Consider the following 26,611-nt stretch of genomic DNA (forward strand, 5'->3'; position numbering starts at 1 on the left):
GGAATACACTGTAAAAAATGTCATAAAAATAGGGCACAATGTACTGTATAAATATGAAGGAATTTTCCATTTTGTTTTTTACCTGTATTTAGAATTATGCATTGCTTTGTGTTGTGTTTTAGGGTTAACGGAAATTTCCGTAAAATTACTGGATAATGTCCTGTCAGAAATGACCAGCACATTTTCCATTTTTATTTTTCACAGTGTATTAAGATAGGCTAAATAGATTAATTCTGGTCATTATTTTGACTTAAACATTTGTCAAGGTGAAATCTTTCCAGAATATTTAGGATTATCTAAAGCATGTCTCTGAACGGCATCTGTGACGTTTATTACCACAGACAATAGTTTCAACCCGTCTCTCAGTTTGTTAGACAAACTGTGTTTCCAGGTACATAAGGCACGATGTGTTATTTCTCAGCAGTCTCGCACCTCTTCCTCCATGCCACATTCTAGCAGCATCGTGACGCACGCCTCGATAGGAAACGCGATCTCCCTGCCACTGATGGCTAGATGTTGCTCTAAGGCCTTTCCATATGATGGCTTCTCTATCCAGGCCTCTGGAACACATCATGATAGACATTAACCATTTTGATTCTGTTAAAAGCTACAGAAACAAGTTTACTGACAGCTCCACACATGCATTTGAAAGACACCACTTAACCAAACTCAGACACTGAAGTGGAGAGTCTCACCCTGGTGAGCTTTGATCTGTGGCAGGACACTCTGCAGAATCTCCAAAGACTTCTTGTGGTACTCGGACTGAACCTCTATGAGCTACAGCAAGACCAATAAGAGAATATACACATGTTGTAAGTGTTCCCAAGGTATTCCGACCAAAATTACACACTTGCTTGCTACTAGAGGTACTTGCCGTTTGAAAGTAGTTTGCATAGTCTATTTCTTTGGCCACAAAGTTGTACATGTCCGCTGATAACTGGTCCTACAGAGAGGAAACAGGTACATCATCATGAATATCTGAAATTTCTTGTTTATACTAAAACAAGCTAAACATTTTGACATGGAGGCTACTTAATAATGAGTATGTTGTTTAATTAAGTGTAGAATAAAAAGTGATTGGCAGCTTCTGAAATTAATCCGCTAAACACTCCATCAATATTGCCTGTTAGTCCATTGAAGGCACAATATGTAAGATTTTTGGATTAAAATATCCAAAAACCACTAGAACAATGTTATATATTTTGTTCACTTGTGTACTTACATTATCCCAAATGTTTCCAAGAATGTATAAATCCAGAGAAATAATGTCTAATATCGATCTAGCTTGCAGTGTGTCTCCTAGTATCTACCAAGCGAACGCACAGAGTAACATTAAATCATAACTTTCAACACACTCAAATGTATGTAATATGATAAAACAGCGCTGCGCTCCCCCACATATGCATGACTGGAAGAATCAGAAGCGTTCGTCCATGACATAATAAAAGATCCACGAAATCAAGGCATCATCAAGCTATGCCTTGAAAAGCTACAAAAAATTGCATATTGTGGCTTTAAAAGTTTACTTGAAGGAGTGAATGAAAACGAGTGAGCGAATTCGGACAGCTGTTGACTGTACATCTGTTGTGCAGTCGTTGTTACAGAGCCATGTGGGATAGAATGAGTGCATTCAATAACTTCTACTATGGTTTCAAACACCACTACAAATGTCTGTCCCCAAAAATAATGCCCTATTTGAGGGTATAGAGGCGATTTCAGATCTTCACCCTGCAGATCTCCATCCGATTGGCCGTCTCCTCCATTTCCTCTCTCAGGGCATCAGACTTGGCTCCGCCCTGCTGCAAATTAGTAGGGTGACTTGAAGACTTGGATGACTGTTGCCACCTACAGTCCAGAAGGACAAATGACACTGTCAACGCACAATGTGGGCAATGCAGAAGAATCAAATCTCTAGAATCAACCGTAATATTGCTTATAAATCATACCGTGTCCTTGCAGAATCCATGTCCAGGACAAGTTTGGCTAAATGTTTTCGCTGTTTCTGAATGTTCGGAATTTCCACCTAAACATAAAACCGTGCCCGTATGAGAAATAAAAGTATGACCTTCATGCACAAAAACTAAAAGCATTTGGGCATTTTGTAAGGCCTCTAAATGATCAACATGAAAAATTTGCAGAAAGACCTGTTGAACACAATCCAATCTATTATATGCCTTCACGTGTATTTTAGCTGTCAAATCGTTTCTGATTTTTATAAACAAAACACAACAATAACCTTTATATTGTTTGTAATATTTTAACATGAACATTTACTCGACTATATTGCATTGCATTATATGTTTTGCACACACAAAAGAGCTTTTTATCATAAAACTAAACATTTAAATATAATCTTACTAAGACATTATTGGGAGATTTAGAGTGACAACAGATATTTATATGCATTTTATGTCAGTAGTCTGTTACAGAATTTATACAGAAGCCATTTCAGAAACTGATCTTACATTTTGGCCTTTTAAATGTCAGCAACTGCACCAGATTGCATATTTTGGTTCAGTTTTAGATGTTTTTTCATTCTCTCAAGCATGAGCTCCATTCTCTCAATATGAGCCATTAAAGGGGCTATATGCGTTTTTCTGAAATTTAAACTCGCGACTGACACCTGTGGCCAAAAAACAGAACTGCTCTTATTTTCCGCTCGTTCTCGCAGCGGTGGTGACGTCACATCCGCAGACAGCGCGGGAAAAGACGACCCGCCAGAAAATAGGCAAAAATAGGATACAGGCTTATAGGTGCACCCACTGTGAGCGGACAAGGTGTCAGTATGCTCATCAGGAGATGTTTGAGTCATAAATGGTAAAATAAAAAGGCTATTGTTACGTTTATTTTGGGGAAAAAGTTGCATATAGCCCCTTTAAGCCTAATATATCAAATATGATGCAACAAAAAACATATATAAAACTTTTTTTAAATTTAGCCTGCACAGTCTCAATAAACTGTCAGGCTTTACAGGGTTAAATATGGATGAAAAAGTATGCAAGATGTGCAAGATGTGGATTTCAGCACAATATTGAAAAGAGAAAAGAAAAGCATGCTCACCTCAGCCAACACATACAAAGGATCCACAACATCTCTTTCAATTTGTAACTCAAAGACGAGCAGCTCTTGGGCCAACTTCTCCTCCGTATCGCCACAGAGCTTCAGCATCTTACTGCAGAAAGACCACCAGACAGTCAAACTAGTCTACGAAATCAGGACTGCATCCTGGTTCATTCACAAACTTCTTGATGAATCTCATGAATGCTCTCAAGAACTTGGATGTGAGCAGAAAATACTAGCCATATTTGATGTTAATGTCAAAGAGTTTATGTGTCCAATCAGACACTGTGGGACTTTGGTGGTGTTTCATCAGTCCCTTTGTAGAAACTATCCAAATGCAAACCAATACAGGTTTCATGACAAGAGACATTGAGAAACCAGACTCTCAAACTATGAAAACAAACCAAAGAAGTCAAGGATTGTCATGTTAACATGATCCCATTATCCCTACCCTGCTGGTAGGTGTTGTAACCTGGCTGCAAAAAGTACCTTTTTTCTTTTTAATGGCAGGTTGCAAAACAATTGAGGTAGATGCATGCTGCCACCTATTGTGCTGGAGTGTGGTGACAATTGAGTACTTCTGGTAATTCTTTGGAATATTGTGTATTTTATGGAGATACTGGAGAAAAATAAAACTATTAAAAATCACTTTTGGTCACTGAGATAGAGCTGAAATAAAATAAAATAAAATATAAACATTAGATTAACATAAAAACTAGACTCAAGCAACTTAGGTTTACTTGATTATCCATACATACTTTGTCAGTAAAATGCGAGTATCAAATATCATTCAACAGGCTTTTGAGGAATGTCCTTATCCTTGAGGGTCACTTACAATGTTAAATAAGTTTTTAGCACACACACACACACACACACAAAAATAGGCTACATATGCTGAAAAATGATAATTTTCAACCTTCATTCTGACTCTCTGTCTTGAATGATCCATTTTTAAATTACATATTGCTTGTAAAATTAAAACGTCTTGATTATTGAGACTAGTGTTTAGGCTTTTTGAGGATTAAAAAAAGGAGTAAATGGATTTTTATCATTGTAGGGTGGTTCTGTCCACACACTGCAAAGACACATTTATATGCAAACACTTAACATGGGCGTCGGAAGCCAAAAAAATGTGGGTGGGTCCTCTCTCAGAAACATTTTACTGGAGTAGATGCCATTTACATTAAGTACAAATATACCGCCTTGTTTGCTAAACGTCTGGTTGGGAAAGACAAAATTACGGAAATCACCATATCTTTGAGAAAGGCAATCGTGTAGGGGTAAGACGCATGTCATCAAGTTTTGACGCAAATCGAACCTCGGTTCGAATCCGCTTTTTGCTGAACTCGCTCTACTCCCTTTTCCCATCACATATCAGATCGAAAAGGCATTTATTTTCCAATAAAAATGAAGAAAATATTAGAAAAGTGGAAATAAAGCATCTAACATGTGTTTAATAACAAGTGTTTATCGGCTAGGGGTATGTAAACAGACATGTGCTGAATTAGAGCCGATAAAAGTGAGTGGGTCCAACATCATTGATCGTAATGTTTTGTCCCACCCACATACAATGGTTCTGACGCCCATGAAACACTACATAAAAGTGAATTTTGCATCCGATGACCCCTTTAAGGTGTGTGGCTCCTTTAAGGCTTGTCAGTAAACGGCCATTGTTATGATTGGCTAACGTCACTGCATAAAAAACAGTATCAATGACCACTCGCTTTTGTACGTGAGTAAGTTACATTAACATTATCCATATAAAACCGTCATTTGCATAAAACTTGTTAATCTTTCAACAAGTTTCTTTGCAAACTCTCAATTACACTGTGCCTCCTATACAAAACAAAATGCTATGAACAAACATATAATCATATGCGATCCAGAACGCCATTAAAATAAACCATCCACTTGTTTCCAACGCTGGGATGTTGAGACCGTAACCCGAACAAAGCTTGTTATCGATGCTCATGCTCTGGTTGATGTGCGCACGCGCTCATCCGGGAGAAGTGCACATACAAAGAAATCCAACCTTTATGATGTCATAAAGGGCCATACTCGGGGGAAAAAAACACTTTGCGAAACTTGTTGAGTGTATTTAGCACAGAAATACTCTGTCAAACGTCCAACTAATTGGACCCCCCCCCCCCCCTCCTTAAGCTATGAAACTTGCAGGACGTTTTGATGGTATAAAGACCTCTTATATGTCAAAAGATCAAGGCAAATTTTATTTCTATTCTTCTTTAACACTAATATTGCAATGAAAACTAAAAGTATTTAAAAATTCTGATTCAAATATTAATAAAAATGATAAAAAAAATAATAATAATAAAATATCACTGAGAGTGACATGCACAGTACTCCTGTCATTTATATAAAGCTAGGATTATTTTGTATTTGGTTTCATAATTCCTGTAACCTTGTTTTTCTGTGACATTATACGCTAGTATGTCTCCGATTGCAAAGAGACCATGGGGTTAAGCATGGTGGGAGAGGGCGGGAACGTTGGGATATTGAATTGTCACATTTATTCATGTTCACATTCTTGTTTATTGTTAATTAATAATAATAATAAAATAAAAAGCTAGGATTAATGCTTCTGTTCTCCTCTGCTTTGAGCAATTGTTAAATTTGGGTTGTACAATCAAAGTGATTGGTAAGCCATTTTGTCTGTTTTTTCATTACAGGCTTAATCTTTTGTTAAAATAGTATATCAGTGTCTGAAATGAGTGAAGGCTTTTTTTGGCATTGCCACCATTTTGTGTGTGTGTGTGTGTGTGTGTGTGTGTGTGTGTGTGTGTGTGTGTGTGTGTGTGTGTGTGTGTGTGTGTGTGTGTGTGTGTGTGTGTGTACACTGACGTCCCATCTGTCAATTTCGCACATTTTTAATTTTCTCTTTTTTTAAACTCAAGGAAATAAAATCCAGTATCTGCTCTGAAGTGATTTTATTTCTCTGTATTTTGTCATGTTTTCCAGTACACATTCTCAAATCAAGAAACATTTACTTGAAAAGCAAAATAACATAAGATATGAAGTATTTTCTGAAAGACAAAAAAAAAAAAAAGATCTCACAATGGGATAAGAAAAATAAACTTGTTTTACCCTTTGAATTATGTCTATTTTTCTTTCCCCACTGGCAGATTTCTCTTGATTTACTTTAGATAACTCTGTCATTTTGCTTCTTTATGGATAACAAGTCTTGTTTCTGAATAAGCTATCAAAATTAAACGAGTTTACTTCAAATTTGAAGAATATGTGGGGTGTGAAAAAAATAAGGAAGGGGCTATCAAGTAAAAATAGCATATTTTCTTTGCAAAAGGCTAAGAGTAAATAGTAGTTAGATGCAATTTATACTTATAGAGGTAGATACTATTTGCTCCTCAATGTTTTTGTACATGAAATTATATGCAATAATAACAGAGTTTAAATTATTATATTTATTAAAATTATTAATTGGATGCCGCCTTATTGGGACAAGATGCCCTCCCTAAACTAACCCTCTAACCCTAACCAATACACATTATTAAACACACCAAAGACGCTTTAATATATTATGTGTTTCATTAGACAGGTGAGCAACTGTTTGGATACATTCATTGACAGAAAACGAATCATTGTTATATAGCTCAACACAGTCTTATTGTTTAAATCTTGTTTTCTTGATTCACTGCGAGTACCATGTTTTACCATGCCTAATATCGAGCTAGCTTACTGCAGTGTGAACAAATGTATCATAGTAGCCGCCGAGCGAACGCACAGAGTAGCATTATAACATAACTTTCAACAGACTCAAATGTATCTGATATGATAAAACAGCGCTGCGTTCCCCCACATAGGCCTATGCATGAGCGTAAGAAGCGGAAGTGTTCATCTGTGGCATAATAAAAGCTCTGCGAAATCAAGGCATCATCAAAGCTACGCTTTTGTTTTGAATAAGCGACCTCTAGTGGCGAAAAATTACATATTATGGCTTTAATGTATATGTGAGCTCTTACCCAAGAAGAGAGTCGTCTCCTAACACAGCTGCTCCCTCCACCATACATTGAGCAAGTGTCGTCAGGGGCAATTTCTTCTGTTTAGGGAAAAATCACAATCAAGTTGTTATGAGTGTGAACAATTGCAGTGTAGAAAACATTGAGAACTGACATACCGCGGGCGATTTGACTGATCTCTTTTCTAAATCAGCGCCTTGTTGTCCCTGCAGACAGGCGGTCAACTTCTTATGTGTGCTATGAGAGACCTGCTTTACCAGGTCTAAACGCTTCTCCACCTGAATGTAAAATAAGCACATATGAAACATATGCATATGTTTACAGAACAAGCAGGGTACTGTAGATAAGAGTATAGATTGTACAGTACAACAGTGTGGATTAGAGCTGTAGATAAGTACATGCAGTATGTGTGTGCGGTTGTGTTCACACTGATCTCAGTACAGATTTAATCTCACCTGTAGCAGGTCTTCACTCAGTACCTCTGTTTTTTCTGCCCTGAAATATTAGAGAAAACAGTCATTTAGGTGTTGCATGAGCAAGAGGCTGAATAATTTAGCTAAACACACCCACTAAATCCCTTCCATAATTAATTAAACACACGCTATTTAATACACTTATATGCAGAAACACATGAGAGATTTTGAAATACAACCTCAACAAATGTGATAATGAATGAGTTGTATTATACGTTAAAAAACGTTTTAAATAAAAACCAAGAAAAATAGCTTTCTGTACCATTAGAATATGTATTGCACTCCAAAAAGAAACTCTAAGCACCAACTACTAAAACAAGATTACCACTGGTTCTGCCCGTATTTCCATTCTGTATTTTGATACCAGGCCAATATTTATCTGGCTTTGAATACAGTAATTTCATAAGAACAACAAATCAACATTCCGTAGATACTGTAACTGGCAGTTCAAAACCTTTAAAATTAGATAAACCTTTCAAAAATATATGGATGGTCAACTCCGCCCTCAACAGGTCACACATACACTATATTGCCAAAAATGTTGCACATTAATTTTAATGACATTCTTAATCCGTAGGGTTTAATATGGAGTTGCCCACCCTTTGCAGCTTTAACAGCTTCAACTCTTCTAGGAGTCGCCACTCTTATTCATCCCAAAGGTGTTCTATCGGGTTGAGGTCAGGACTCTGTGCAGGCCAGTTGAGTTCCTCCACACCAAACTCGCTCATCCATGTCTTTATGGACCTTGCTTTGTGCACTGGAGCGCAGTCATGTTGGAATAGGAAGGGGCCATCCACAAACTGTTCCTTCAAAGTTGGAAGCATGAAATTGTCCAAAATGTCTTGGTATGCTGAAGCATTAAGAGTTCCTTTCATTGGAACTAAGGGGCCAAGCTCAACCGCTGAAAAACAACCCCACACCATAATCCCCCTCCACCAAACTTTACACTTGGCACAGTGCAGTCAGACAAGTACCGTTCTCCTGGCAACTGCCAAACCCAGACTCATCCATCGGATTGCCAGATAGAAAAGTGTGATTCGTCACTCCAGATATCACGTCTCCGCTGCTCTAGAGTCCAGTGGCGGCATGCTTTACACCACTGCAACCGATGCTTTGCATTGCACTTGGTGATGCAAGGCTAGAATGCAGCTGCACGGCCATGGAAACCCATTCCATGAAGCTCTCACTGTTCTTGAGCTAATCTGAAGGCCACATAAAGTTTGGAGGTCTGTAGCTATTGACTCTGCAGAAAGATGGCGACTTCTGCTCACTGTGCACCTCAGCATGCGCTGACCCCGCTCTGTGATTTTACGTGGCCTACCACTTTGTGGCTGAGTTTCTGTTATTCCCAAATGCTTCCACTTTGTTATAATACCACTAACAGTTGACCGTGGAATATTTAGTAGAGAGGAAATTTCACGAATTGACTCATTGCACAGGTGGCAACCTATCACGGTACCACGCTTGAATTCACTGAGCTCCTGAGAGCGACCCATTCTTTCACAAATGTTTGTAGAAGCGTCTGCATGCCTAGGTGCTTGATTTTATACACCTGTGGCCATGGATGTGATTGGAACACCTGAATTCAATGATTTGGAGGGGTGTCCCAATACTTTTGGCAATATAGTGTACATTCATGAGCCATGAAAATCAATAAAAAAACTTCTATGATCCCTTATGTATGCGGCGTATTGAACTCTGGCCATTATAAATTCATAATGAGTCACAGCAAGTCTGAAGCCACAGCGAGGATGCAGAACAGGTTCTCTTTCTGCTGAGCCTCAGATAAGCAGCATGACCCATATGGCGCTCACATACATACAGAAGAGCAGGTTGCCATGGCAGCAAATGCCGGCGAATGAAAATAGACACAGCACATCTCCTTCCCATCAACGATGACAGTGACTTGTTAGAGTGTAAATGAGGGTCTTGATGTACTGAGAGGAGCATTTTATAGGTAGAAACAGCAGCATGTTTAAAGTGCAACTGTTATGCTTTTTCGAATATTGCCTTTAATGCAGTGTGTAATATAGCTAATATAGTCTATGAATGTAAACAGTCTGCAAAGTTTTAAAGATCAAAGTGCACAACAAATAATCTCCTAAAAGAAAGAATCGATTCTAAAGTGCTGAAATGAGTTGTCAGTAATTCCAGTCTCACTTCCTTTTACACCAACGTAACAATGTAATACATTTGCATAATGCCAGTAGACCAATCAAAACAGACTGGGCCATCTGACCAGACCGAGCAGAGTAGACCAATCACAACAGACTGGGCCATCTGACCAATCAGAGTAGAGTAGATCAATTTCAAGAATTTTCAAGGTTGGAAAATGCAATCAATGTTTGTTATAATTAACCATACAGGTACAGGTGCTTTGGCTTTCATGAGAAGACTTCACAAACGGCAAGAATTCTTGGGTAAGTGTAAGTTGGCTAAGTGTATTTCTGAACGACCTTTCATAATCTTGTAATATTCCTCCACCCCAATGGACCTGAAAATGCCCATTCAGAGGACTGCAGTGCTGATGATTTGACCTTTATAAAACCTTCCCATCAAGCTACAAGGGCAGAACTTTTTGAGGGTGGGGAGACAAATTGACCCTTATTGGATTCAATACAATTCACCAAAATCACACTAAGAAGAAGAAGAAGAAGAAGAAGAAGAAGAAGAAGAAGAAGAAGAAGAAGAAGAAGAAGAAGAAGAAGAAGAAGAAGAAGAAGAAGAAGAAGAAGAAGAAGAAGAAGAAGTGTACACTTTCAATTCAGTGTGAGTTTATTTGGATAAAAGAGTCTGCCAAATTCATAAATAAAAATCAGTTTTCAAAGGATATCTGAGGAACTGACATAAAATACATCAAAAATGATTTTTGTTTATAATTGATTTTGGGTCTGTGCAGCTTTAATGATGAAATATGCGGGTTAAATTGAACCTCGAACATAATCGTAATAATAAAGTTGTACTCATTAGATTTTCGACCCGCCATTCCAATGACCCTAAAAAAAGTCTAAAAAAAAAGTCTCAAAATATCAAGATTTACTATAGGTCAGTTATTTTCTAGACTGTTAAATTCTATCCAAAACAGCAGTAGGCAGTGATATTAAAATTAATTAAAATATTTTATTCAATAATTTTTTATTAAATATTTAATTTAAATAAATGTTTAATTGCTTATATATATATATATATATATATATATATATATATATATATATATATATATATATATATATATATATATATATATATATATATATATATATATGTATATATATATATATATATATATATATATATATATATATATATATATATATATATATACATAGAAACAATAAACCCCAATTTTATTTAATCATATTTAATCCATACCTACAAATTTTACTTTTCTTTTTTTATTTTATTCATAGTCACTCCATAGGCTCTCTGAAGGGTAATAAAACTTGTGCATGATTTACCAAAACCCTGAAATATCCCCAAACACATTTAACAGCAATTAATAATTAAAATGCAATATCCTCCTAAACAACATTTGTCAATTTCGAGGGATTTTTACCCTTACTAACATCAGAATGTTACCTTCTGTCGGTGACTCATCACTCAGTCTGTCTGTTCGCTTTGAAGACGACATGAAACAGACCCTATTGACTTTCCATAGAAATCTCCCTAGTCTTATTGTGCATGTTTCGTCAGTGCACAGTGCACTATTATAAAGAAAATAAAAATAGTTTGTTTTCCTAATCTTTCACAACATTTTTTGAAATTTCTCTGCAAAGTGGTAATTCAGAAAAATAGTATTAGAAAATGGATTGATGAGCCACAATCAAAATAGCCAATATACACACACCTGAGCAAACGTACTATATTAAAAACCCAAGATGCTACACCACATGCCAGTCATAAACAGCCTGCAGTTATTTAAGTTATTAAACTCCCACATTTAACTATGTTTTAAACAAAAGTGTATTTTAACAGTCTTTTGCAATAAAATAACTGTAAAGTACAAAATTAGTGTTATCAAACTGTCCCTCCTGCCTTTGAGCTGCATCCTCCTCCAGTTTCAGGTCGATTGATTAAAAAGGTGTACACAACAGATGCTTCAAGCTGAACTGCTCTCATACTCTGCAAATTTCCCAAGGCAAAGACAAAAACAAACAAGCGGCCTGGCAGAGGAGAACATATGATGCATGTGAATGACCTAGTGCTCAGTGAGAGAAGGCCTGCTGGGGCCGGGCCAAAGATGAGGCACTGACCGGGGACTGTCCCGCACACATCGACTTGGCCTGTCATGAGGCTCACACAAGCTCTTCTCCACTCACTCTTCAAAATGACTCACCTTGCAGAGATGTTTCTTTTGCATTCCACTGCATTAATATTTCCCATTTTCTCTGTGCCGTTATCGTTCTAATGGGTGGACATAATTATTGTCCTTGGTGTGAACAGGTATTTAATCCAAATTCTGTCCTAACGAGCAACAAGGCATTATATTTTAGAAATAATTTCTATTTCTGCGACGTCACGGCTGGAACAACATCCAAAGAATGACAATGATAATTATGCTGTGCTTTATTTAATAATTATGATGTGCTTTATGAAATGTATAGCCATACTAAGAGAGACGATGGATAATTCACCTCATCTATCCCTCATCCATCCATCGGGTCATTTTGAAAAAAAAACTACAAATTTAGTGTTCATTGGAGTGGTGTAAGACCTAAGGACTTTTATCGCACCATGAACACACACACACACACAAATTGACTGGATCCGAAGAGTTTATGTGGTACAATTTTTTTTTTACCTTTGTGGGTCAGTTTGACCCTCTTAGGAATGAATGGAATGCAAGGAATGCTAAAACATACTCATAATGAAAAATAACTTTACCAAAAAAAGATTTTTATAATGCCTACATGTGTATCTGAATGCATACTGAAGAGAAACTGACTATAAGAGCCCTATTTTAAGGATCATCCGCATGCCACGCATGGTGCAGGTGCACTTAGGGCGTGTCCGAATCCACTTTTGCTAGTTTAACAACGGAAAAAATTGTCGGCCCGCCAGGGGCATTGTCCAAAAGGGTTGTACCTAGTCTCTTAATGAGTCATGGGTGTGTTTTGGGCATAACGTGCAATAAACCAATCAGAGTGTCATCTCCCATTCCTTTTAAAAGCCAGTTGTTTGCACCGTGATGGATTTCGCTATTTACAGTCAGAATTTGCGAGCGGAGAGACTGAACGCTTCTCCGGAGAGGAATTCTTGTATTTTTTATATTTAAAAATGTGTGTGTGCTGCTGCGCATCCCGGTGTGTGTGATAAGCAGAGTGTACGCGCGTTGTGCATGGCCTATAGGCCCAGATTTCTAACACGCCCTTAAAATAGCACAACAAATACTGCACTATTGACTTTAGACCAGGTTTTTGTTGGTCAATGGCGTTTTCAGTTGCCTCAAATTAGCAACGTCAACCTAGCCTAACTAAATAAAATTAACAAAAATAAAACGTAGGGTACAACGGGGCTAAAGGCAATAAAAAAGCACCTTAAGAAAAAATTTGCTTTTCACTACTCCTATAGTGTATGATATACAGAAAAATATATTCACTCACCTAAAGGATTATTAGGAACACCATACTAATATATTGTGTTTGACCCCCTTTCGCCTTCAGAACTGCCTTAATTCTATGTGGCATTGATTCAACAAGGTGCTGAAAGTATTCTTTAGAAATGTTGGCCCATATTGATGGGATAGCATCTTGCAGTTGATGGAGATTTGTGGGATGCACATCCAGGACACGAAGCTCCCGTTCCACCACATCCCAAATCTGCTCTTTTGAGTTGAGATCTGGTGACTGTGGGGGCCATTTTAGTACAATGAACTCATTGTCATGTTCAAGAAACCAATTTGAAATGATTCGAGCTTTGTGACATGGTGCATTATCCTGCTGGAAGTAGCCATCAGAGGATGGGTACATGGCGGTCATAAAGGGATGGACATGGTCAGAAACAATGCTCAGGTAGGCCGTGGCATTTAAACGATGCCCGATTGGCACTAAGGGGCCTAAAGTGTGCCAAGAAAACATCCCCCACACCATTACACCACCACCACCAGCCTGCACAGTGGTAACAAGGCATGATGGATCCATGTTCTCATTCTGTTTACGCCAAATTCTGACTCTACCATCTGAATGTCTCAACAGAAATCGAGACTCATCAGACCAGGCAACATTTTTCCAGTCTTCAACTGTCCAATTTTGGTGAGCTCATGCAAATTGTAGCTTTTTCCTATTTCCTATTTGTAATGGAGATGAGTGGTACCCGGTGGGGTCTTCTGCTGTTGTAGCCCATCCGCCTCAAGTTTGTGCGTGTTGTGGCTTCACAAATGCTTTGCTGCATACCTCGGTTGTAACGAGTGGTTATTTCAGTCAAAGTTGCTCTTCTATCAGCTTGAATCAGTCGGCCCATTCTCCTCTGACCTCTAGCATCAACAAGGCATTTTCGCCCACAGGAGTGCCGCATACTGGATGTTTTTCCCTTTTCACACCATTCTTTGAAAACCCTAGAAATGGTTGTGCGTGAAAATCCCAGTAACTGAGCAGATTGTGAAATACTCAGACCGGCCCGTTTGGCACCAACAACCATGCCACGCTCAAAATTGCTTAAATCACCTTTCTTTCCCATTCTGACATTCAGTTTGGAGTTCAGGAGATTGTCTTGACCAGGACCACACCCCTAAATGCATTGAACCAACTGCCATGTGATTGGTTGATTAGATAATTGCATTAATGAGAAATTGAACAGGTGTTCCTAATAATCCTTTAGGTGAGTGTGTGTTTGTATTGAACATATATGGAGCAACAGATTTTGTGTGAAAAAAAAAAATCATAAAAGTGGTTTATTTTATTAAAAATCTTAAAAATGTATGGGGTGTCGAGGGGGTATGTGTGGGGTAAAAGGCTCACCAGCATGGGGCAAAAGGCACACAGTATTGATACAAATACTTTAGCTAAAATAATATGTTTTTGATAATGTCTAAGTTAAAACTTGTTCAAAACAATCACTTATGCAAAATTTGAACTATTTTCTGTTTATTTTGATGAATTTTTGATCATTAAAATATCTTAATTTAGAAATATATATGAAAAATATAGAAACAAAATCGTTTAAAAAAGTAAAGATTCTGAAAGCATTGAAGGAGATCCCATTATAATTTAATATAGATTTACAGTAGTAAATATAAATTATATTTTATTATAAGATTAATATCACATTTTTAAAATATGATGGTTTCATTATAAATATGGTGATTATGTCTAAGGTGGACAGGACACCCAACTTAATATATGATAGTTACAATCTGAATCGAACCATGTCATGTCAACAATTGGAAAAGTCAGCAAGCTGTTTATTATCATGTTAAATATGGTCTAAACAGGCCTTTTACCCCAACAGCAGGGGTGTATTTTACCCCAAATACCATACTTTTACATATTCTTCTGTTATTGAAAAACTGTTGCAAAATATATTCAATAATTTTAGCGATTCTTATTTGCTACTTAAATCTACATTTTTAAAACATCAAATATTAGATCAAATGAGCACAGAATCAACTTTGCGCTGCTGCCCGTGATTGCGTCAAAGATCAGACAAATTTCCACGTGCATCTTGAAAAGTGGTTGTTTTGGAAGGTGCTGAGGCAAGTTTTTGTGGTTTTTGAGGTTTAGATGAAAATAAAATCAATGGAGCCTTTTACCCCTTGGAACTTTTAGCCCCGTTGTACCCTATATTTTCATGTTTTTCTCTCAAAATATACAACTTGTGAAAAAAATCCATGCCAAAAAAAAAATATCCTCCCATATTTTCGACATACAGTACAGATTACATGGCAACATGGGTTAAAAAACGTATGGTTAATGGGAAGTGTTACAAAGAAGAATGTATGCGGGAAATGGAGCATACTTTTAAATCTGCTATGCATGGTGTTTCTTATTTGTCATCTCTATTTCTGTCATGACAACTCTTGGAGTTGTCACACTGCAAACTGCTACAACAAATACTGAAGTATTTTAAGGTTGAGCAGCGAGCTCATTGGCTACTGATACAGCAGCAACCAACCAATCAGCTGTACTCTATAGAGAATGATGTGGCTGCAAGCAGAAAGTTCAGCCTGCATGCGCCATCTAGAGTTTAATGACCTGTCCGAAACTCTCACTGTTTGTCATAATAACTTTTTTTCTGTGAGCAAAAGTAAAGAGTAAAAATGTATTTATACACATTGGTTTCAGGCAAGAAGTGATTCGGCCGGGTCGTTTCAGGTCTGGTACAAACCCGCCGAGTCCTCTAATTCACATCAATGCATGACTTCTAATTCCTGGAGTGAATGAAATCGCTGCCATTCAGGTCTATATGAGCACTATCAGCTCCCAGCCAAAGATTTCCAAACTCAGTTTGTGTACACGGCACTTCCTGTGTGAGCGGGGTGGTGCCTGACACTGAGGGGACCGCAGGAACAATGTGTGTACGGACGGCCCTCATCACAGACCTCAGAACAGTCAAGACAGCAGCCACACATACTCAGCCTTTCTCCTTCCCAACATCCTGTACTGTCTGCAAAACCTCTTCCTGCTATTGTGACCCGAGCAGAGCCACGCCGCTGCCGGGCCGATCCGCATAATAGCCATTCTACTGCTTTTATTTAAAGACAGAATGAGACTTTATCACCACAGAGAAGAATAGTGCTGGTATCAGGGCTCTTATCTGATGCCAACAGCCCTGTGGTGGAGGGATTGTTTTTGCCATCTGTTCCTTGGCTCCACTTCTTGCTCCATCTTATTTCAAGCACTTTGTCAGGCCAAGAATAGGGTGCAAAATAAGGCCTGAAACGTTAAAAAATCTGTTTTTTATTTTTATTTTATTTTTCTATTGGTCAGTAAAAGGAGGTTCTTAGCCTAATATTATATGAGCTGTTATTTTCTATTAATTGTATATCAGGAGTCCCACTTTATATTAGGTGTCTTTAAAAGGTACTGGTAAAAATATAATGTACTTATTGTATTGATGTTGTAGTGCAAACACTTTGCTGCTATTGCAGTGTGGTACGGGTCAGGCTAGGCGTATGGGTTGGTTTTAAGGGTGGGTTAAGGTGTAAGGAAAGGGTAAAGAGTATAATTATAGATGCATTTACAGAAATGAATTACAGATGTAGTTACATGTGTCAGTATCTGTGTTGCTTTACAACACGCACGGCTCATGAGACTCAAGGAAACAAACTTTTAACAAACTAAACAATCACTAATGAAAACTACAGGAGAAATTAAACATAAACAACACAGTGCAAAGAACTGAATGAACTGAAGTCTTATGCACTATATTTCCAAAAGTATTGGGACACCCCTCTAAATCAAAAGCAACGAAGTGGTAGGCCACGTAAAATCACAGAGCGGGGTCAGCGCATGCTGAGGCACACAGTGTGCAGAAGTTGCCATCTTTCTGCAGAGTCAATAGCTACAGACCTCCAAACTTCATATGGCCTAGATTAGCTCAAGAACAGTGTGTAGAGAGCTTCATAGAATGGGTTTCCATGGCAGAGCAGCTGCATTCAAGCCTTACATCACCAAGTGCAATGCAAAGCGTCAGATGCAGTGGAGTAAAGCAGAGCCACTGGACTCTAGAGCAGCGGAGACGTGTTCTCTGGAGTGAAGAATCACGCTTCTCTGTCTGGCAATCCGATAGATGAGTGTGGGTTTGGTGGTTGCCAGGAGAACAGTACTTGTCTGACTCAGGGTTTCTGCAGGTTTTATGAAGGTAAATTTAAGCCCTTGTAAAGACGTTTTTAAGATCAACTAAAGAAAATTTAAGGAATAAATTGAAGGGAACAAAACATGTATGTTATTTAAATGTAAATGTGTACATTAGTGACACTTTAAAGTTTGAGAATACAATTTCCTACAGATCTCCACAGCTTTTTTATTAATTTCACAAAAAATAGCTTAAAGTTTGAGATAAGAAATATTGGAAAATCTTGTGAAAGGGATTTTATGATTAAAACAAGAACAAATATCTGCCAATGGATTCATAAAAATCAACTTAATTTCATTGTAAGTAATTTTCATACACAATGACAGATATTTGTTCTTGTTTTAATGCCAAACTCACTTAATGTAGTTTAATTTCACAGAATTATTTTTATTTTATTTATTTTTTATTATTTTGTCAAGTAAATGTATCTTGATTTATCTTGATGTTTTGAATTTGTACTGGAATTCAATGTAGGACCCTATGAAATCTGTTATATTCATTTTTTTCTGTTATAATTTTTCTGGACAAAATTTTACTGACTTTCATGTATCTTCAGAACACAAATGAAGATATTTTAATGAAATCAGAAAGATTTCTGTCCCTCCATTGACAGTCTAAGCAACTGCCACTTTAATGCTTCAAAAGTTCAATCAAGAAGTTTATTGCAAATTTTCTGAAGAGACACAATCGCTTTATTTGATGAACACAAATCTTACGGGTTTGGAATGACAAAATTGGTCATTGTTGGGTGAACTATCCCTTTAAGTGTTCTGACCTACTTTTGATTTATTCATCCACATTTTGACAAATTCTGTGACATTCTGCAATATACAGTAATTCCATTTTTATGAATGGATTCTGCAATTCTGTCCACATTTTCTGCATTGCAGAAATCATAGGGCCCTAATTTAATGCCATGATATTTAATTTAAGACTTTCTGATCCAATTTAAGACATTTTTAGGGCCTTAAATTGTGCCAGGTAAAATAAAGACTTTTTTTTTTAAGACCCGCGGAAACCCTGCTGACTGCATTGTGTTGAGTGTAAAGTTTGGTGAAGGCGAGATCATGGTGTCGGGTTGTTTTTCAGGGGTTGGGCTTGGTCCCTTAGTTCCAGTGAAAAGACCTCTTAATGCTTCAGCATACCAAGACATTTTGGACAATTTCATGCTCCCAACTTTGTGGGAACAGTTTGGGGATGGCCACTTCCTCTTCCAACATGACTGCGCACCAGTGCACAAAGCAAGGTCCATAAAGACATGGATGAGTGAGTTTGGTGTGGAGGAACTCAACTGCCCTGCACAAGTCCTGAACTCAACCCGACAGAACACCTTTGGCATGAATTACAGCAGAGACTTTGAGCCAGGCCTTCTCGTCCAACTTCAGTGCCTGACCTCACAAATGTGCTTCTAGAAGAATGGTCAGAAATTCTCATAAACACACTCCTAAACCTTGTGGAAAGCCTTCCCAGAAGAGTTGAAGCTGTTATAGCTGCAAAGGGTGGGACAATTTCATATTAAACCTTACGGATTGAGAATTGGATGTCATTAAAGTTCATGTGCATGTCCCAAAACTTTTATATAGAAGAGAGGACAGAACAGGGAACAGGTGTGTATCTCATGACTCACTATAGAAACTAAATGGTAAATGGTAAATGGACTGCATTTTATATAGCGCTTTTAACAGACCAATGGCCATCCAAAGCGCTTTACACATTGCCTCACATTCACCCATTCACACACCGACGGCGGTGTCAGCCATGCAAGGCGCCATCCAGCTCGTTGGGAGCAGCTGGGGTTAGGGGTCTTGCTCATGGACACCTCGACACTTGGTCAGGTGGAACCGGGGAATGAAACCACCAACCTTCCGGTTTGTAGACAACCTATATGAACCACTGAACCACTGCCGCCCCTAACTAATAAGGAACACAGGCGGGCAGACAGGCAAACTACTATATAGTAGGCAAAAAACTGAATGTGACAAAAAATTATGTCCCAATTCACAGTACTCATAAAAGAATAGGCAAAAAGTACCAAAAAGTACCCGGATGACCTACTACTTCCGATGAGATACTGAAGTGTGTAGGAGAGCGGTGAAAATGCGTGGACGGGGTTATTTTTTGAGGCTGATCTTATTGCATATACATTTGTAGGAGTTTCCATTCAGACGCCAAATTTATGAGATGAGAGTATTTAAATGAATCATGCAAGGTTTGCACTAGTCAATTTACTGATATTTGTGCCGTTATTTATTTAAAAAGTATGTCTTAAACCTGACACTAATTTGCACTACTCTTGGTAGATTGTGTTGGTCATTATGGAAATGATCCGGCTGCGTCTGTGTTCTTTAATTTGCGTGGCATCAGTAGATCACGCGCTTTCCACTCCTATCACCACTTTTATGGGATTGCGCTCTCATGCTAATGTGCTCTGTTTAGTAAATCTGGCCCTAAATATAAAAAGGCTTCAAATATTGGGTATATAGCATCACTTCACTCTTCAAAATAAAGGTTCTTTATAGGAATATGGGGATCCATAAAGAACCTTTAACATCACTGGAATTTTTCCATAAGACAAAAGGTTTTTTTATAGTGGAAAAAGGTTAGTTAAGACAACAAATTGTTATTTTAAGAACTGTTCACCAAAAACGATCTTTGGGGAACCCAAAACAATTTTCTTCTATGGCATCACTGTGAAGTGATGTGCTAGTTTTTCTGAAGCTTTAGGCATTCTTTTAAAGAGCAGTAACAGGACAATACACTAATCACGTACTTAGGCAAGAGAGAAAGGTTGCATTTGAGTATTTATGACTGAATATTTCATCCAAGCAGTCTACAAGTCTCATATAGTGGGATATGAGGACAATTATCTGGGGCATCACACGCAGAAGTGGACCATCTCTTTCTTAAGGATATTCAACATTAAGCCAGAGAAAAGAAGAAAGTAATCATGAAGAAAATGCATTTTATTTGCCTGGCAGAGGATCAAAATAGCAAATATGGAAATGAACAGGTGTGTAAACAACGCAAAAATGTCTGTTTACCGGCTTTCTTTAACATTTTTTTTCTTCATCTTGATATATTTCTCGCAGATCTACATGCAGAAAGCAGAGCAGCTGTGTGTCTGTCATCCTGCATGAGTGCAAACAGCCCTTGGCACTGAGGCGGAGAAAAGGGTCCTACACTCTACAGAAAAACTCTGCTGGAGCCTTTAATGGAAAGTAATGCGTTCTCCATTGACGGCCGTTTAAAATTAGAAATACGATTTTTAAATCTAGTTTTTAATCCTATTTTAGTGTATTTTGGTGAAGCAGGGTGACACCTCTGAGACAATCTCGAGTCCCATGGAAGGATAAAAGCAGGAGTGATGACAGTGGGTGGGGAGAGAGGGCCAGGCCTAGGACCTTTTAAGTTGTTGTTGTATTATGTTATAAACAGCATTATTATGCTATATGCGGCACTGCTGTTTCATTTAGTTTTGTTTGTTTATTTCACCAGCCAGGTATACCTTGCTAGTACCGGGTTTGACCCCCTTTTGCCTTCAGCTCTGCCTTAATTCTTCATGGCACATATTCAACAATGTGAAACATTCCTCAGAGATTTTGGTCCATATTGACATGATAGCATCACACAGTTGCTGCAGATGTGTCGGCTGTACATCCATGATGCAAATCTCCTGTTCCACCACATCCCAAAGCTGCTCTATTAGATTGAGATCTGGTGACTGGCCATTTGAGGATAGTGAACTAGTGAAACCAGTTTGGGATGATTTGAGCTTTGTGACATGGTGTGTTATTCTGCTGGAAGTAGCCATCATGATGGGTACACTGTGGTCCTAAAGGGAGGGACATGGTCAGCATGTGGCGTTTAAACAATGCTCTATTGGTACTAAGGGGCACAAAGTGTGCCAAGAATATATCCAACACACCATTACACCACCAGTAGATTGAACTGTTGATACAAGGCAGGATGGATTCATGCTTTCATGTTGTTTTCGCCAGATTCTGACCCTACCATCTCAATGTTGCAGTAGAAATCGAGACCCATCAGACCAGGCGACGTTTTCTAGTTTCTAATTTTGGTGAGTCCGTGTGTATTGTAGCCTCAGTTTCTTGTTCTCAGCTGACCGGAGTGGCACCGGTGTGTCTTCTGCTGCTTCAAGGTTTGACGTGTTGTGCGTTCAGAGATGCTCTTCTACAGACCTCGGTTAAACGAGTGGATATTTGAGTTAATGTTGCACTCTAAAATAACCCAAAAATATTAGGTTAATTTTTCTAGCCAAATCCTGGGCTGAGCATTTTAGGTCATTTTTTGGGATATTTTTTCAGTGTTTGGGTAGTTTTTGTGTTACCCAGCTCCAGGGTCAGACGTAACAACCTGTATACAGGGGCACGATGTGAGTCACCAAAACGAGTGTCGCGTCTGTCTTTTTGTGTGATGGGAACGACTGATGCCTTGCATAAAATTTTATGATTTTATTCAAAAAGCTACAGAATATAAATACTGATAATAACAGGGCCCACGACCAATCTAAAGTATCCAGATAGAAATGTGTTGCCCAATCTCAATGGGAAAGTGCCCAAGCAACATCGATTGGCAACAACACAGCCCAGGAACATTGCTCAAAAAAGTTGCCCTGTGTATCATCCCCTTTAGGAAGTTAAAATATGTTCACTGTACACTGATTGTTTATGGACAGGCTATGGAGTCAGTCACAGCATATTTCGGCTGTGAGAGAAACAGTGGTCTAAAGTTAGAAGTTCCCCTGCTGAACACGATACAAGGTCCAGCAAGAGATTCAGCGCCATTACGGTGGAAATGAAACAACAGAGACTGGTCGATTACACTTGAATTAGTTCTAAATGTTTAATTTTTACTTCTAATATTTGTTAAATGAGCTTAAATGTAGGCAATGTGTTTAAAAAAAACAATATAATATATGCTATACTGTAAAATATGATCGAAAATAAAGGAATTATCATACAAACCAGTGGTTGTGTGGAGTATTTTTTTTTTTTAAGTTTGCTTTTATAGTAAAAAGCTATTATAATAAAAATGAATCAACAGATTATGCTGGGTTAAATAAACAACCCAATTTGCTGGGTAAAATGAACCCAACATGTGTTCTGTCCTATATTTACCCAGCCCTTGGGTTAAAAACAACCCACATTTTAACCCAGTGTTTTTTAGAGTGTGCCTTTCTATCAGCTTGAACCAGTCTGGCCATTCTCCTCTGGCATCAACAAGGCATTGTCAATGTTGAAAAAAGTTGTGCTGCTTAATATTTTTGTGGAAACAAATTAAATTATAAATCTTTTGTAACATTTATTTACTGTCACTTTTGCATCAATGAATGCATCCTTGATGAATAAAAATAAATCAATTTAAGAAAATCTTACTGACTTTTGAACAATAGTGTACGTATACCGTATACATAGAGTGCATTGTTCTCTACATAACACGCCACAATGTAACCAGGAATGGGCATTAGGAAAGGATAGGAAAATTAGGTCATTCATATTGACTTTTGCATTTCTCATATTTGCTCATATGACAGAGTTTCACAAGCACTCACAATTTTCCTTTGCATTTGGGAACAAAAGGCACCCTATGGCTATGAAAGGCAGATACATGGAGGAGTCCAGCAGGCAGACTTATCCTTCCAAGTGAAGTCTTCCTACTCATTGGGTAACTATACAATTGTACCGATTCTGCTTCAGAAAGCCATTTGAGTCATCCCCTTGCTGCCATGCCTTGGCTCAGAGAGAGAGAGAGAGAGAGAGAGAGAGAGAGAGAGAGAGATGACAGGAACATATGTTTAAGGGGACACTTCAGTGTCTCCCGCAGCCCTGGTGGCACTCAGGCCAGAGGGGATTGTTTTAAGAAGAAAGATCAAAGCCAGAGGTCTATATCAGCATGGATCTTTAAAGAGACAGACAAGGGGTTGAGCTCCTCCATGCTGTTTGTTTTCAGAGGGAGGAGTTTCCTCCTGGGATATCTGACATGTATTTGAACTATTACGTCAAGTGCCGAGAGCCAATTGCACATTCTAGGCAGACGGGATATAAACCCAAACACAATGACCTCAAACATAGACAGGATGTGGATGGAAGTACATAGTTTGAATTTGTGAGTATTTGTGACTTGTAAATACTGTATAAGGTGGCCTACATATCAACTTTATTAGAAGTGGATAAACAGAGGGGTCTGTGCTAGTAATCGTGTGAGTAGAATCCCATGGAGAAGTACCACAAAAGCAGTTTGACACTGACATCTGTCACCATCTTTCTGTACTTAATCTACCTTAATTTACTATGATGGATGTTAATGGATCTTTAGAATACAAAAAAGAAAATAATGATATCAACTCAGCAATGATGCATAAAGTTGATCAAACGTGACATAAAAGTCATTTATAATGTTTACAAAAGTTATATGTAAAATATTTTATTTATCAAATCATCCTGAAATAAAATGCATCACAGTTTCTACAAAAATATTACAACCCCAAATCAGAAAAAGTTGGGACAGTATGGAAAACGCAAATAAAAAAAAGAAGTGATTTCTAAATTTACTTTGATTTGTATTTCATTGCAGACAATATGAACACAAAATATTTCATGTTTTGTCTGGTCATCTTCATGTCATTTGTAAATATGCATCCTTTCCTGTCATTCAGACCTGCAACACATTTCAAAAAAAGTTGGGACAGGAGCAGTTTAGGGCTAATAATGAGGTAAAATGGTTAAATAATGATGTGATTTGAAACAGGTGATGTCAACAGGTGATTGTAATTATGATTTGGTACAAAAGCAGCATCCAAGAAAGGTCTAATCCTTTAGGAGCAAAGATGGGCCGAGGATCGCCAGTTTGCCAACAAATACGTGAGACAATTATTGAAATGTTTAAAAACAATGTTCCTCAAAGAAACATAGGAAGAGATTTGGATATTTCACATTCAACAGTGCATAACATAATTAAAAGATTCAAGGAATCTGGAGGAATTTCAGTGCGTAAAGGACAAGGGCGAAAGCCTAAGCTGAGCAACCGTGATCTCCGATCCCTCAGGCGGCACTGCATCAAGAATCGTCATTCATCTATAAGCGATATCACCACATGGGCTCAGGACTACTTTGGCAAACCTTTGTCAAGTACCAAAATACGTAGTTACATCCACAAATGCCAGTTAAAACTGTACTGTGCCAAAAGGAAGCCCTATGTTAACAGTGTCCAGAAGCGCCGTCGACTTCTCTGGGCTCGGAGGCATCTGGGATGGACCATCACACAGTGGAAACGTGTACTGTGGTCAGATGAATCAGTATTTGAGGTATTTTTTGGGAGGAATGGACGCCGTATGCTCCGGACCAAAGAAGAAAATGATCATCCAGACTGTTACCAGCAACAAGTCCAAAAGCCAGGTTCTGTCATGGTATGGGGTTGTGTCAGTGCCCTTGGCAAAGGTAACTTGCACTTCTGTGAAGGCACCATTAATGCTGAAAAGTACATAGAGATTTTGGAGCATAATATGCTGCCTTCAAGAAGACATCTTTTCCAGGGACGTCCATGCATATTTCAACAAGACAATGCAAAACCACATTCTGCACACATTACAAAGTCCTGGCTGCGGAGGAAGAGGGTACGGGTACTTGACTGGCCTGCCTGCAGTCCCGACCTGTCTCCAATAGAGAATGTGTGGCGCATTTTGAAGCGCAAAATGCGACAACGAAGACCCCGTACTGTTGCCCACCTTAAAACTTGTTTGCAGGAAGAATGGGACAAAATTACACCTGAAACACTTAATCACTTGGTGTCTTCAGTCCCTAAACGTCTTTTAAGTGTTGTGAAAAGGAATGGCAACATTACAAAGTGGTAAATGCTTTACTGTCCCAACTTTTTTTGAAATGTGTTGCAGGTCTGAATGACAGGAAAGGATGCATATTTACAAATGACATGAAGTTGACCAGACAAAACATGAAATATTTTTTGTTCATATTGTCTGCAATGAAATACAAGTCAAAGTAAATTTAGAAATCACTTTTTTTTCTTTTTTTTTTTGCGTTTTCCATACTGTCCCAACTTTTTCTGATTTGGGGTTGTAGAACAATTTGTTTACTCCATAAATAAACTGTATAAAAACTGTTGACTGTGACCGAAACATTGCTAGTTTGCTGAAATATTGGAACACAACATTTAGCACCACTCCTTTTCATAAATCAATTGAGAGGATACAACTTAAGACTTCAAAGGATTACGCTTTCATTAAAAGATGTAATTTTCTATCATATTCCACTCTCCCATAATATTAGCCAAGGTTACTTGCACCAATAACGCCATAATTTAGTTCTAAATTACCATTCTCCAAACTCTTTCTGACCCTTTAAAATAAACCAAATTACCTCTATTATGATTGGCTAATCTCTGCTTGCTGACATAGTTCACACTGTTGTTCATCAAGCCAGTCCAAGTTGCTGAATACTGAAAAGGTGCTGATATGTGAATGTGGGCGGTCATACTGTATGTCCACATGCTCATGGTTGTCAAGGCAATTCTATCCTGGGTTTTGTGGCTTATTTTCCATAAAAGAACTGTGAGTACTAGGGAAGGAGCTTTGCATTTTGAATGTCAGAGGACGTCTACACAGTACATCAAAAGAAAATCCTTTTTTTCCACAATATGTCCCCTTTAACAAATGCCTTAAATCTGCAGCTTTTAACCCCAGAGGCGATTTTCGGATTTTAGCCTTAAGACAGTTCAACTGAATATGAGATGATGTGGCTCAGAGGAATAATTCTTGCAAAAGAGGTCACACTTGCAATTCGTCCACCCGGCTGACATTTTACCATCTAGCACAGCCATGAAAAATGGTGCAGAGGAAACTGGCAGCTCAAACTCTTCCTCCTCCTCCTCCTCCTCCTCCTCACTCTGCACCTAAGATGAGTATATCTGATCTAGAGAGAGTAATACACTCCTATCCCACTGTGCTGCCCACTCTTCCTCTCACACAAGAGATGCTACATTTTAATAACTGGGAAACGGAGAGAGAGAGAGAGCGGCCTGAAGCGTTGGCGGTGAACTGCATTTTCTTCATGCGAGACCTGCTTTTAGAGTATCTCTCTACAGAGTACATTTATGAAAATTTCTGCCTCAAAATGCAGCGAGACACATAAGCGCTACCTTGAGATGGTAAGAACGAAAGACGGGGAATGACACAAGGCAAGTAAAACAGAGAAACCCACTTACTGGGGGACGTGCAGTGAACTAGGTCACCACTCAGTTAAATATGCAAGAATAACTGCA

General features: G+C 38.3%; 1 protein-coding gene across 1 annotated transcript in view; it reads right to left on the reverse strand.

Moving 5' to 3' along the window:
- The window catches only part of arhgap44a (Rho GTPase activating protein 44a), a gene marked incomplete at its 3' end in the record, with an annotated part of 85,949 nt that overhangs the window by 38,086 nt on the left and 21,252 nt on the right, over positions 1–26,611 (reverse strand). Inside the window, exons 2-10 of the mRNA XM_079811549.1 lie at positions 7,508–7,547; positions 7,211–7,330; positions 7,056–7,132; positions 3,061–3,172; positions 1,947–2,023; positions 1,728–1,845; positions 875–943; positions 696–777; positions 433–560 (exon numbers count right to left, since the gene is read on the reverse strand). Of these exons, the coding sequence (XP_079667675.1) occupies positions 433–560; positions 696–777; positions 875–943; positions 1,728–1,845; positions 1,947–2,023; positions 3,061–3,172; positions 7,056–7,132; positions 7,211–7,330; positions 7,508–7,547 (823 nt within the window). The remainder of the gene's footprint in view (positions 1–432; positions 561–695; positions 778–874; positions 944–1,727; positions 1,846–1,946; positions 2,024–3,060; positions 3,173–7,055; positions 7,133–7,210; positions 7,331–7,507; positions 7,548–26,611) is intronic.

Source organism: Gobio gobio (assembly GCF_949357685.1).
Source record: "Gobio gobio genome assembly, chromosome: 1".
Classification (NCBI taxonomy): Eukaryota; Metazoa; Chordata; class Actinopteri; order Cypriniformes; family Gobionidae; genus Gobio; species Gobio gobio.